Raw genomic sequence first — 14243 nt, 5'->3', positions numbered from 1 at the left:
CCTCCCATCATGCTTGGCGCGCACCTGCTCGTTCCTCCCTGGGTCGGGACACCATGTCAGGTAGTGCGCCGATTGGCTGACATATCCTAACTCACTCCATATAAACTGCATGTCCCCTACTTTTTAACCACGCCTCCTGATGAAACCGAGGGCGGTGAAACGCGCGTCGGGGCTTTAGCGCATCTCACGAGCGTCTCTGCACCTACCCAGGACCATGTCACAAGGTAATTTACCTTTAAAGATATAAAACTCTCCGGGCACCAGCACTTACTACCTGATATAGTGATGTATATTGCTTCTGACTGGGGGTTATTCTCAACTTTACCTGACTTTTGACCTTATCATGGAGCATATTGAGATAATAGCTGTTATATTTATTGTGGAATTACATTGCTATTATAAGCTTTATTTGGAATAAGTCGAGCATGTTGAGATAACACTGTCTACTTAAAGGCCCCTTTACATTTAGCGATGCACCAGCGATCCGACCAGCGATCCGACCCGGTCAGGATCGCTGGTGCATCGCTAAATGATCGCTAGTGAGCTTTCATACAGAAAGATCTCACAGCGATGCAGCAGCGACGCAGCGCACGATACTCACCTTTCACACACAGCGATCCTGACGTTCTCCCGCCCGCCTCCACGCGTCGCTCGTCGGCGCCAGCAGGAAGCCCAGTAGGAAGAGGAAGCTGACGACGAGAAATGGAGCCGGACATTCTCGTGCGATCAGCGATGGACAGCGGGGGAGCCGGTCGGAGGTAAGTATCACACATAGTGATATCGCTATAACGTCACAAAATCGGTGACGTTATAGCGATATCGCTAGCGATATCGCTATGTATAAAACCCCCTTTAGTTTATGATTATCAACTTATCAGTTGTTATTTTTCAGTAGATTGTCCCCATCTTTGCACATGATTAATTTTATAACTATATTCAGAGTTGTTGTTGCTATCATCCTGGCTTTTTTGCAGATTTTCACCCTGAGACGTTTTTCTGTCTGGCACTATATTTCCATCTTTATTTTGCCAGTATCTCTTAGCTGCTACTTTATCTACCTCACTATTTACACTGTATATGTCTTTATTATATACAGTCATATGTAAAAGTTTGGGCACCCCTATTAATGTTAGCCTTTTTTCTTTATAACAATTTTAGTTTTTGCAACAGCTATTTCAGTTTCATATATCTAATAACGGATGGACTCAGTTATATTTCTGGATTCAAATGAGGTTTATTGTACTAACAGAAAATGTGCAATCTGCATTTAAACAAAATTTGACGGGTGCAAAAGTATGGGCACCTCAATATAAAAGTGACATTAATATTTCGTAGATCCTCCTTTTGCAAAAATCACAGCCTCTAGTCGCTTCCTGTAGCTATTAATGAGTTCCTGGATCCTGGATGAAGGTATTTGTGACCATTCCTGTTTACAAAACAATTCCAGTTCAGTTAAGTTTGATGGTCGCTGAGCATGCACAGCCCGCTTCAAATCATCCCACAGATGTTCAATGATATTCAGGTCTGGGGACTGGGATGGCCGTTCCAGAACATTGTAATTGTTCCTCTGCATGAATGCCTGAGTAGATTTGGAGCGGTGTTTTGGATCATTGTCTTGCTGAATTATCCATCCCCTGCGTAACTTCAACTTCGTCACTGATTCTTGCACATTATTGTCAAGAATCTGCTGATACTGAGTTGAATCCATGCGACCCTCAACTTTAACAAGATTCCCGGTGCCGACATTGTCCACACAGCCCCAAAGCATGATGGAACCTCCACCAAATTTTACTGTGGATAGCAAGTGTTTTTCTTGGAATGCTGTGTTTTTTAGCCTCCGTGCATAACGCCTTTTTGTATGACCAAACAACTCAATCTTTGTTTCATCAGTCCACAGGACCTTCTTCCAAAATGTAACTGGCTTGTCCAAATGTGCTTTTGCATACCTCAGGCGACTCTGTTTGTGGCGTGCTTGCAGAAACGGCTTCTTTCGCATCACTCTCCCATACAGCTTCTCCTTGTGCAAAGTGCGCTGTATTGTTGACCGATGCACAGTGACACCATCTGCAGCAAGATGATGCTGCAGGTCTTTGGAGGTGGTCTGTGGATTGTCCTTGACTGTTCCCACCATTCTTCTTCTCTGTCTTTCTGATATTTTTCTTGGCCTGCCACTTCTGGGCTTAACAAGAACTGTACCTGTGTTCTTCCATTTCCTTACTATGTTCCTCACAGTGGAAACTGACAGGTTAAATCTCTGAGACAACTTTTTGTATCCTTCCCCTGAAAAGCTATGTTGAATAATCTTTGTTTTCAGATCATTTGAGAGTTGTTTTGAGGAGCCCATGATGCCACTCTTCATAGGAGAATCAAATAGGAGAACTACTTGCAAGTGGCCACCTTAAATACCTTTTCTCATGATTTGATACACCTGGCTATGAAGTTCAAAGCTCAATGAGGTTACAAAACCAATTTAGTGCTTCAGAAAGTCAGTAAAAAATAGTTAAGAGTGTTCAAATCAAGAAAATGATAAGGGTGCCCATACTTTTGCACCGGTCAAATTTTGTTTAAATGCAGATTGCACATTTTCTGTTAGTGCAATAAACCTCATTTGAATCCAGAAATAAAACTGAGTCCATCAGTTATTAGATATATGAAACTGAAATAGCTGTCGCAAAAACCAAAATTGTTATAAAGAAAAAAGGTTAACATCAATAGGGGTGCCCAAACTTTTACATATGACTGTATATGTGCAATAAAATTTGATATTGTTTATAAAAAAAACTCTCTTTATTGTGGATATGGCTCCACTTATTGGATTTCCTCATGATATCAGAAGCCCTATTTATTTTGCGGCTTGAGACTTTTGGATTCTTTTGTCTTTTTTTTTGGTTCGAATCTTCACATTCAGTTTATTCTGAGTAGTATTCGCTCGCTGAACACCAGAGGGGGGCAGCTGCATCTACATGTACATCCATCTGGCTTACCGAATGTCCTCCTTCCTCATTTATGCATTTAGTTCTCCACCATGAAGCTGTACGTAGCTGTGCCCCTGGTTCTCTTCTCTATGCTTTGTCTTGCTAACGCATGGAGGGATCCAAGAATAACCCACACAAGTGTTCAAGGTGAGTGGCGTCTGGGCTTCACACTGTTAGATGAGCCTGGGTCTGGCCCAGTCGCTGGAAATACACTGAAGGCTGGATGCAAATCTGTGGCTGTTGAATACATGGAATGGCTTACATGATAGGGCCAGTTTCAAATTCACATTTTTAGTAAATTGATTTTATCGGTAACTGTGTAGTGTGGCGAGAATAGAATGCTACAAATGATCAGAGAGTAGTTTTCTGTAAGGATGATGTCATTATAGTAATACTGACCATGGGGACCAGATGGTTGTAAAATAGTAATCTGGTAATGCTACCATCGTGTTATCCCCTTACTGTAAATGGCTGTGGGGGCTAATTCAGCTCATGCTTCGGGCTTTTCTCTAGAATTGAGCGTGATTCTTCTAGTTCTTCTTTATAGTTTACTAATATTTCTCTTATTGCAACTCACATTTCAACATTTTTGCAGTTTAATAGTTTCCGTTCCTATTATAAAAGGACTTTTTGATCTTTTTCAATTATGTGGCAATGATGCTGTGAAACTCATGTTTTTTTATTGTAAGATTTTTCAGGGAAATTCTGAGCTGTCACCAGTAATATCAGCGTAAAACACATTTGTTTATTATATTTGCATTCGCTTTCATTTCCTAAAATGTGATATCACAATATGTACTTATATTTTCTGGACAGCTTATCAAAAAACTCATGGGCAGAATCTTTTACCAACACATTGGGAAACCATAGTAAATCATTATGATTTTAAGTGATCCTTGTCTGCAGCCAATAATTCTGATATGGAGACATCAACTGAATTCACTGTAATCTGTGAAATGATGATAATTACAGTCAAAATAATCTGAATAAGTTTCTTCAAAAATTTTTACGGGCTGGGCAAAAAAAGTGATCAATTTTATGGAATTTGTGGACGTTGACAACGTAGATGTGCCAAACAAGTACATTTTTATGCTTATGTTTTAGTATGTGAGCTTAATTTCAGAATGGACAGTTTCCTTAAAAACCTGTGCAATTTGTAAATGATTATTTGCAAAACTGCAGTGCATGGACTAATTTTCAGTAGGCTATTTAACAGTTGCATGCACTGTATAATGTTGGATAAAAACATGCCTTTACATAGTTCACTAATGATTTGTTCGATTTGTGAAACCCATTTCTATTAGGGCTTATTATTGCAAGGAGGCTCGGTCCCCCCTCCCGCTAGAGCAGGGGTGGGGAACCTCAGGCCTGCGGGTCATTTACAGCCCTCGATGACCTTTAATCCGACCCTAGGGCAGATTCCCGGGGATCACAGTGCTGGGGCCGGCAGCTGTACTTTGATGCCCGCAGGCCTATTAATCTCTTCTTGCTCTGTAAGCACGCACACGCAGTGTTCACTACTGAATGCTGAGGCATGTGCAATGAAAGATTAGGCCTTGACCCCAGTGCCAGCATCAGGACATACTTTCTGGACTGAATTAGGCTGGTTTCACATTAGCGCTTTTTAAGCGCACGCACGGCCGGGGGTAGCTCCGCCCCCGAGCCGGCTCTCTGCCCGGCGTGCCCGCCCCTTGCTTGTAGCGCCGCCTCCTAGCGCACAGCAGCGCCTGCGATCGGCGCACCCTATCTTTAGCATAGGGTGCGCAGATCGTGCGCAGGCCGTGCGCTAGTTGCGCTTTGACCTGCGCTGAGCACTGTTGACGATGGGCCGTGCGCGCCAAAATCAAACTTTTCGGATTTTGGCACGCACGGCGCACCGTCAAAAGTGCGCAGCGCAGGTCAAAGCGCAACTAGCGCACGGCCTGCGCACGATCTGCGCACCCTATGCTAAAGATAGGGTGCGCCGATCGCAGGCGCCGCTGTGCGCTAGGAGGCGGCGCTACAAGCAAGGGGCGGGCACGCCGGGCAGAGAGCCGGCTCGGGGCGGAGCTACCCCCGGCCGTGCGTGCGCTTAAAAAGCGCTAATGTGAAACCAGCCTTAGGCTATGTTCACACTTGCGTATGGCTGGTCTGTGGATGGCTGCGTACGTTCTTCCTTAAGCTCCGCCTATGGTTCGCCTACTTCCGCATGTGTCCTGCGTTGTCCTGCATCTATCTTTAACATTGGGTATGCAGGGACATACCCCTGCGTACCCAATGTTAAAGATAGGTATGCAGGACAATGCAGGATGCATGCGGAAGTAGGCTAAGCGTAGTCGGAGCTTAAGGGAGGACGTATGCAGCCATCCACAGACCAGCCATACGCAAGTGTGAACTTAGCCGTAGCATGTGATTTGTGCGGCCCCCGAAGGAAGGTATAAGTATACAAATGGGCCTTGGCAGAAATAAGGTTCCCCACCCCTGCTCTAGAGCTAAGTTACCATAATTACTATTTGGTGCATTTTTCCACGTATTTTTGTGCACAAAAAAATGCAGAGTATTATATTTCCAGCAAAATGGATGGAATTTATATAATCTCAGATCACTGTGCTTTTTTATGCTGCAAAAACTGACCTGTGATGTTATTTAGAAATCTGCAACGTCTACTCTCTTGTAGTAAATATGTATTTTATTTGCAGATTTTCACTTACTACTAGAGTTGAGCGATACCGTCCGATACTTCAAAGTATCGTATCGGATGGTATCGGCCGATCTTTAAAAAAAGTATCGGTATCGCCGATTCCGATACCGGAAGTCCCATTCAAGTCTATGGGACTTCCGGTATCGGAATAAGAAAAACCCTTTCCTGCCCTTGTACAGCCTCTCTGGGGTCTGTACGGGCCTTTCGGGGGGCTGTGCCGGCCTGCCAGGGGGTCTGTGCAGGCTCCGGTGGTCTGTGCCGGCCTGCCGGTGGTCTGTGCAGGCTCCGGGGGGCTGTGCCGGCCTGCCGGGGGGCTGTGCCGGCCTGCCGGGGGGCTGTGCAGGCTCCGGGGGGCTGTGCCGGCCTGCCGGGGGGCTGTGCCGGCCTGCCGGGGGGCTGTGCCGGCCTGCCGGGGGGCTGTGCAGGCTCCGGGGGTCTGTGCAGGCATCGTCCGATGGGACTACAAGTCCCATCGGGCGATGCCTGCTACCATGACAGTGATTGACACATTAGCCAATGATGGGACAGTAGTAGTCCCATCATCCGGCTAATGTGTTAAATGTTAAAAAAAAAAAAAAAAAAAAAAATACTACATACATACTACATGCATGCTACATACATACTACATGCTACATACATACTACATATATACTACATACATACTACATACATGCTACATGCATACTACATGCTACATACATACTACATGCATGCTACATACATACTACATATATACTACATACATGCTACATACATACTACATACATACTACATGCATGCTACATACATACTGCATGCTACATACATACTACATACATACTACATACATACTACATGCATGCTACATACATACTACATATATACTACATGCATGCTACATACATACTACATGCTACATACATACTACATATATACTACATACATGCTACATACATGCTACATACATACTGCATGCTACATACATACTACATGCATGCTACATACATACTACATGCATGCTACATACATACTACATGCATGCTACATACATACTACATGCATGCTACATGCATGCTACATACATACTACATGCTACATACATACCACATACATACTACATACATACTACATACTACATATATACTACATGCATGCTACATACATACTACATGCTACATACATACCACATACATACTACATACATACTACATACTACATACATACTACATACATACTACATGCATGCTACATACATACTACATGCATGCTACATACATACTACATGCATGCTACATGCATGCTACATGCATACTACATGCTACATACATACCACATACATACTACATACATACTACATACTACATATATACTACATGCATGCTACATACATACTACATGCTACATACATACCACATACATACATACTACATACATACTACATGCTACATACATACTACATATATACTACATACATGCTACATACATACTACATGCTACATACATACCACATACATACTACATACATGCTACATATATACTACATGCATGCTACATACATACTACATGCATGCTACATACATACTACACGCTACATGCATGCTACATACATACTACATGCTACATACATACCACATATATACTACATACATACAATACATTCATACAATACATACATAGACATACAGTACATATAACATAGAGTAACATACTTACCAATACTTGTCACATTGTTCCCCGAAGCCATTGTCTTTTCCGGAATAAATATTAACATAACAAACCACAAAAATACTCACCCACGATCCGAAGCAGTCCACGAGTGTGTCCCACGACGATCTTGGGTAGAGAACTGCAGCATCAGCTGTTGCTGCCGTTCTCTACGGGCTGCAGGAATCCAATGACGGAAGGTAGGTATCCTTCCGCACTGTATTCCTCCGCCACTTAAAAAAAAAAAAAGTCCCTAGTCTCACTTTATGCCATTGCTGCGTGGGAAATTCCCACACAGCAATGGCATAAAGTGAGACTAGGGACTTTTTTTTTTTAAGTGGCGGAGGAATACAGTGCGGAAGGATACCTACCTTCCGTCATTGGATTCCTGCAGCCCGTAGAGAACGGCAGCATCATCTGATGCTGCAGTTCTCTACCCAAGATCGTCGTGGGACACACTCGTGGACTGCTTCGGATCGTGGGTGAGTATTTTTGTGGTTTGTTATGTTAATATTTATTCCGGAAAAGACAATGGCTTCGGGGAACAATGTGACAAGTATTGGTAAGTATGTTACTCTATGTTATATGTACTGTATGTCTATGTATGTATTGTATGAATGTATTGTATGTATGTAGTATATATGTGGTATGTATGTAGCATGTAGTATGTATGTAGTATGTATGTAGCATGCATGTAGCATGTAGTATGTATGTAGCATGCATGTAGTATATATGTAGTATGTATGTAGCATGCATGTAGTATATATGTAGCATGTATGTAGTATGTATGTGGTATGTATGTAGCATGTAGTATGTATGTAGCATGTATGTAGTATATATGTAGTATGTATGTAGCATGTAGTATGTATGTAGTATGTATGTAGTATGTATGTGGTATGTATGTAGCATGTATGTATGTAGCATGCATGTAGTATATATGTAGTATGTATGTAGCATGTAGTATGTATGTAGTATGTATGTAGTATGTATGTGGTATGTATGTAGCATGTAGTATGTATGTAGCATGCATGTAGTATATATGTAGTATGTAGTATGTATGTAGTATGTATGTGGTATGTATGTAGCATGTAGTATGTATGTAGCATGCATGTAGCATGCATGTAGCATGCATGTAGTATGTATGTAGCATGCATGTAGTATGTATGTAGTATGTATGTAGTATGTATGTAGCATGCAGTATGTATGTAGCATGTATGTAGTATGTATGTAGTATATATGTAGTATGTATGTAGCATGTAGTATGTATGTAGCATGCATGTAGTATATATGTAGTATGTATGTAGCATGCATGTAGTATGTATGTAGTATGTATGTAGTATGTATGTAGCATGCAGTATGTATGTAGCATGTATGTAGTATATATGTAGTATGTATGTAGCATGCATGTAGTATGTATGTAGCATGTAGTATGTATGTAGCATGCATGTAGTATGTATGTAGTATGTATGTAGTATATATGTAGTATGTATGTAGCATGTAGTATGTATGTAGCATGCATGTAGTATGTATGTAGTATGTATGTAGTATGTATGTAGCATGCAGTATGTATGTAGCATGTATGTAGTATATATGTAGTATGTATGTAGCATGCATGTAGTATGTATGTAGCATGTATGTAGTATGTATGTAGTATATATGTAGTATGTATGTAGCATGTAGTATGTATGTAGCATGCATGTAGTATGTATGTAGTATTTTTTTTTTTTTTTTTTAACATTTAACACATTAGCCGGATGATGGGACTACTACTGTCCCATCATTGGCTAATGTGTCAATCACTGTCATGGTAGCAGGCATCGCCCGATGGGACTTGTAGTCCCATCGGACGATGCTTGCACAGACCCCCGGACATCAGCACAGCCCCCCGGCAGGCCGGCACAGCCCCCCACAGGGTGCACAGACCACCGGCAGGCCGGCACAGCCCCCCGGCAGGCCGGTACAGACCCCGGGCAGTCCACACAGCCCCCCGGCAGGCCGGCACAGCCCCCCGGCAGGCCGGCAGAGACCCCCGGAAGGCCCGAAATGACGGCGCATCATGATGCGCACACACCGCGCATCATGATGACGTCAGGCCGTCAATCAACTGAACTTCCGATTCCGATGCCGAATTCCGATATTGAAAAAATATCGGAAGTCGGTATCAGAATTCCGATACAGCAAGTATCGGCCGATACCCGATACTTGCGGTATCGGAATGCTCAACACTACTTACTACCATCTCTTTATTCTCAATATTCTAGTACCCTTCTCTAATTAGTACAATCTCTGACATCCAATACCAATACCTCTACACCCCATTATCCCAATTCTCATACCCCCCCACATTTCTCCTCCCCTACAACTGACATGCCATTCCTTTTACTGTAATATGGCTACTAATCTTACTGCAATGAGCCTTCTTCATGCTTACCCATTCCTGTCTAGTCTTCCTCTACCCTCTATACTTATTAACACTACACCCATTGCTTTACCTTTCCGCCCCATTATTCTCACTACTCCTGCAGCCTTCCTTATGTCTTTATTACTATTATCTCTTAAATCTAGTACCAATACCTCTGCACCCCTCTACCCTAATCTATGCCTTCATACCCTCCACGTACCTCCTTCCCTATGACTAGAGCACAACTCCTTAGATTGCAGTTATTCTCTTTCCTGTTCTACCCCCATTGATAATCTGATGTTCTTCATTAGCCTTCTGATGCCTTCTATATCATTTTATTTGTCTGGTCTCTATTAAGGTGAAGACTCATGTAGCTTTACCTCTATGTGTATTCCACTTTTGTATATTATTTCCATTTTTTCTGGATTTTGATACTTTGTACCATGTCACTTTATTCATTGTATATACTGTACAGCACACTTATTTTTATTTTATTTTCACTTTTCCCATAGCGATAATTTGAAACAGACCCGAGACGGGTAAAAAACATCAAGCACTAACTGTCGCTATATCTATATATATAAAACTGAATGTATGTATGTGTGTATCACCAACCAATCACAAAGCATCTTTCATTTCACCATAGCTGATCAAAAGAAGCTGAGCTATGATTGGTTGCTATGAAAAACAGTTTTCCTTGCAACTAATCACTAAGCATCTCTCATTTCACCAGAGCTGGTTAAAAGAAGCTGATCTGTGATTGGTTGCTAAGAGCAAGTTTTTCCATTTGACAGCACCTCAGCAGACACTGACATGGTGGGAGAAATCTGGCATCACTGGGAACATAAGCTCCCAGCCATTGTCTGCCCTCCAAAAAGGAGCAGAGAGCACATGACAGAAATGAATCCCCCCTCCTTTGCCCATATACCATCACACATCCTCCATCCTACAGGCACATCTCGGATCATTGGTATGGAAGTCAGAGCAAATCCATCCAGCGCTTTGGTTTTGACCCCAGGCCTCTCTTAAAGGGATCCCCGGTATGGAAGTTAGGACCGATCCACTCAGCTCTGTGGTTCTGACCCCAGGGTCTCTTAAAGGGATCATTGGTATGGAAGTTAGGGTAAATCCACTCTGCGCTTTGGTACTGACCCCAGGCTGTCTTAAAGGGATCTCCTGCATGGAAGTTAGGGCAAATCCCTCAGTGCTTTGATTCTGACCCCAGGGTTCTATTAAAGGGATCATTGGTATGCAAGTAAGGGCAAATACACTCAGCGCTCTGGTTCTGACCCAAGGCCCCTCTTAAAGGGATCATTGGTATGGAAGTGAGGGCAAATCCACTCTGCGCTTTGGTACTGACCCTAGGCCTCTCTTATAGGGATCTCCAGTATGGAAGATAGGGCAAATCCACTCTGCACTTTGGTACTGATCCCAGGCCTCTCTTAAAGGGATCTCCGGTATGGAAGTTAGGGTAAATCCCTCAGCGCTTTGATTCTCACCCCAGGCTTCTATTAAAGGGATCGTTGGTATGGAAGTCAGGGCAAATCCACTCAGCGCTCTGGATTTGACGCCAGGCCTCTCTTAAAGGGATCCCCAGTATGGAAGTTAGGACCGTTCCACTCAGCGCTCTGGTTCTGACCCCAGGCTGATGGTATCATGTGGGATATTAGGGGTAGTAGTCCGGTGGCTCTGGCTGATGGGACGATGTGGGATATTAGGGATAGTAGTTCGGTGGCTTTGGCTGATGGGATGATGTGGGATATTAGGGGTAGTAGTCCGGTGGCTCTGACGGGATGATGTGGGATATTAGTGGTAGTTGTCCAGTCGCTCTGACTGATGGGATGATGTGGGTTATTAGGGGTAGTAGTCTGGCGGCTGTGACGGGATGATGTGGGATATTAGTGGTAGTAGTGGTAGTTGTCCAGTGGCTCTGGCTGATGGGATGATGTGGGATATTAGGAGTAGTAGTCCGGTGGCTTTGACAGGATGATGTGGGAAATTAGGGGTAGTAGTCCGGTGGCTCTGGCTGACGGGATGATGTGGGATATTAGGAGTAGTAGTCCGGTAGCTCTGGCTGATGGGATGATGTGGGATATTAGGAGTGGTAGTCCGGCGGCTTTGACAGGATGATGTGGGATATTAGGAGTAGTAGTCCAGTGGCTTTGACAGGATGATGTGGGATATTAGGAGTAGTAGTCCAGTGGCTTTGACAGGATGATGTGGGATATTAGGGGTAGTAGTCCGGTGGCTCTGGCTGATGGGACGATGTGGGATATTAGGGGTAGTAGTCTGGTAGCTCCAGCTGACAGGATGATGTGGGATATTATAGTGAATGTGGCTATGCGGAGTGGGCGGGGCTCTACACTCGGCTTTATATATATAGATATAATCATTAAAATTTATTATATCTAACCGTAGTTAGTTACTATGCCCGGGCAGCGCTGGGCTCTTCAGCTAGTATACATATATTCATAGTTTTTCTGTGCTGATTATATAGTACCATTTTCTATCCAATGGTTTTGATATTCTGATTATACGTGATTTTAGATTTCTCCGTTTGGGGTGTTTATTACCTTTTTTGGTCTGACATCAATATAGGGCCCCAATTCCTCAAAGCAATTATGCCAGAACTGCGTCTTCAATTACTATGAAAAGTTGTAAAAAGTTTGTGCAACTCAGAGTTGTGCAAAAATGTTATGACTTTTGGCGTTTTCACACTAGTTTCTCCCAGCTCCACCAAAATGTGCTTTGTGTCTATCTGTAACTGTCATGTAGACATAGACATACACAATTCGACCGCACAATCTGCATGAACGCACATAAATGCCATTATTGCTGTAAAAGCCATCCCACCCTAATGGTTTTCCTAAATGGGGTTGGTTGTCCCTATCACTAAAGTGCTACTTCTCTATGTGCCCAACCAGGCCTCATCTGAATGGGGAAGTAAAAGAAAACCAGGTGTAGCTTGCAAATAAAACCTTGTCTGTGAAGGATGTTGTGCAAAAATGTTACTTTGTTTTAAAAGGAAGCTATCATCAGAGAATGACCTATTGTTTAAATCAGGTTTTTATGTTACATGTATTTTTTAAAAAAAATTGAAACTTTTTTTTCATATCATGATCTTTATTAAAAAAGTAATCTTGCAGTTTTCACATTGATCACTGAGACTTTTTTAGACTGATCTGTCAGGAAGTATTTTCTGCAGGATTACAATGACAGGTAACACCTCTATACACATCTGATAACACAGGATCCACCAATGACAATGTCACACCTGACCCTGTCCTCCTCCTTTCACAATGACCTTTACATTACATACACTCATTAGTAGCTGGCTGCTGTTACTGTGGTTAGGTACATGTGTTGTTTCCTTAAATAAGAGGAAGTTATTGTAAACAAAACCCCTCCAGTAGCCAGTGTGAAAATTACAAGATTTATATTTTTATTTTTAATAGATTATGATGTGTAAAAAAATAAAAATTGCCAAAATATATTTATAAACACATTTATCACAAAAACCTAAAATAAACAGTAGGTCATTTTCTGATGATTGCTTCCCTTTAAGCCATTCACAGTGCCAAACATTGTGCGAGCAAAGCCTTATAACTAATTGAAATGCTGTAACTGTAATTTTGCAAGTAAAGTATTTGGGAAATCCTGTTCACATGAAGGATGATTTACCAGTAGTGAAGCAGTTTTTCTTGTTGTGTGTGCACCTGGATTCTTTTGCTTGCCCTCAGAAATGATCTGCATCCAGTATTGGCAGCAAAGTAGTAGATCGCATTGTGACTTTGCAGCACTTGGGCTTTGGGTTCAACATCTGTATGGACCTTCCTGCCCACTACTAGTGCCATCCTGATGGGGCATTACTGATACAGGGAGTTTTTGCTACAGAATGTCATTCACATCATTGTTACGGTGTTTCGCTACAGTGTCATGCATGTTAAATTACAGCACAGGTACCAACGTATAAAAGGAAATATACAGTATTATGTACATTGTTGCATGTACCTTACTGGAATAGGCCTGAATAGGTACATGACTGGTGGTAAGGGAAATAAAACAAAAGATAAAAGATTGCATATTGCAATATTATGGGGTGAAAATACTACTGCTGTAACAACTAAGGCTGGTTTCACACTTGCGTTCCTTGGAGCTGCGCACGGCCGCCGCTTAGCTCCGTCCCCCTGCCACGCCTCCTCTGGTCAGCTCCGCCTATGGGCGCATGACGCTGCATGCGACCTGCGTACCCTATCTTTAGCATTGGGTACGCAGGCCATGCGCCTGTATGCGTTTGCCGGCGCATGCGTCCTTTTGACGGTGCGCCGAGTGCACCAAAATGCACATATTAAAAGACATGCTCCCCTTGCATTAGGGGGGTTGAGATTGTTATTTCAGAGGTCTTTTCTTGTAAAGGTGTGGTGCAATGTACAGTTTTTTGACATTTCTGAGAGAGGATGTGGAAACGTTTCATCTGGTGTGTTCGGTTTGGTTGATGAGATAC

At 42.7% G+C, this 14243-nt stretch overlaps 1 protein-coding gene across 1 annotated transcript in view; it reads left to right on the top strand.

Annotated features, from left to right (window-relative positions):
* The first annotated feature begins 2946 nt into the window (after positions 1 to 2946).
* The window catches only part of SEMA7A (semaphorin 7A (JohnMiltonHagen blood group)), a 60028-nt gene continuing 48731 nt past the window's right edge, over positions 2947 to 14243 (top strand). Inside the window, exon 1 of the mRNA XM_073579473.1 lies at positions 2947 to 3122. Coding sequence (XP_073435574.1) covers positions 3026 to 3122 — 97 coding nt within the window. The 5' untranslated portion in view covers positions 2947 to 3025. The remainder of the gene's footprint in view (positions 3123 to 14243) is intronic.

Source organism: Dendrobates tinctorius, unplaced genomic scaffold (genome assembly GCF_039654945.1).
Source record: "Dendrobates tinctorius isolate UK_male_01 unplaced genomic scaffold, ASM3965494v1 ptg000062l, whole genome shotgun sequence".
In the NCBI taxonomy this organism is placed as follows: domain Eukaryota; kingdom Metazoa; phylum Chordata; class Amphibia; order Anura; family Dendrobatidae; genus Dendrobates; species Dendrobates tinctorius.
The sequence above is the reverse complement of the archived record's forward strand: the minus strand, read 5'-3'. Positions and strand labels throughout refer to the sequence as shown.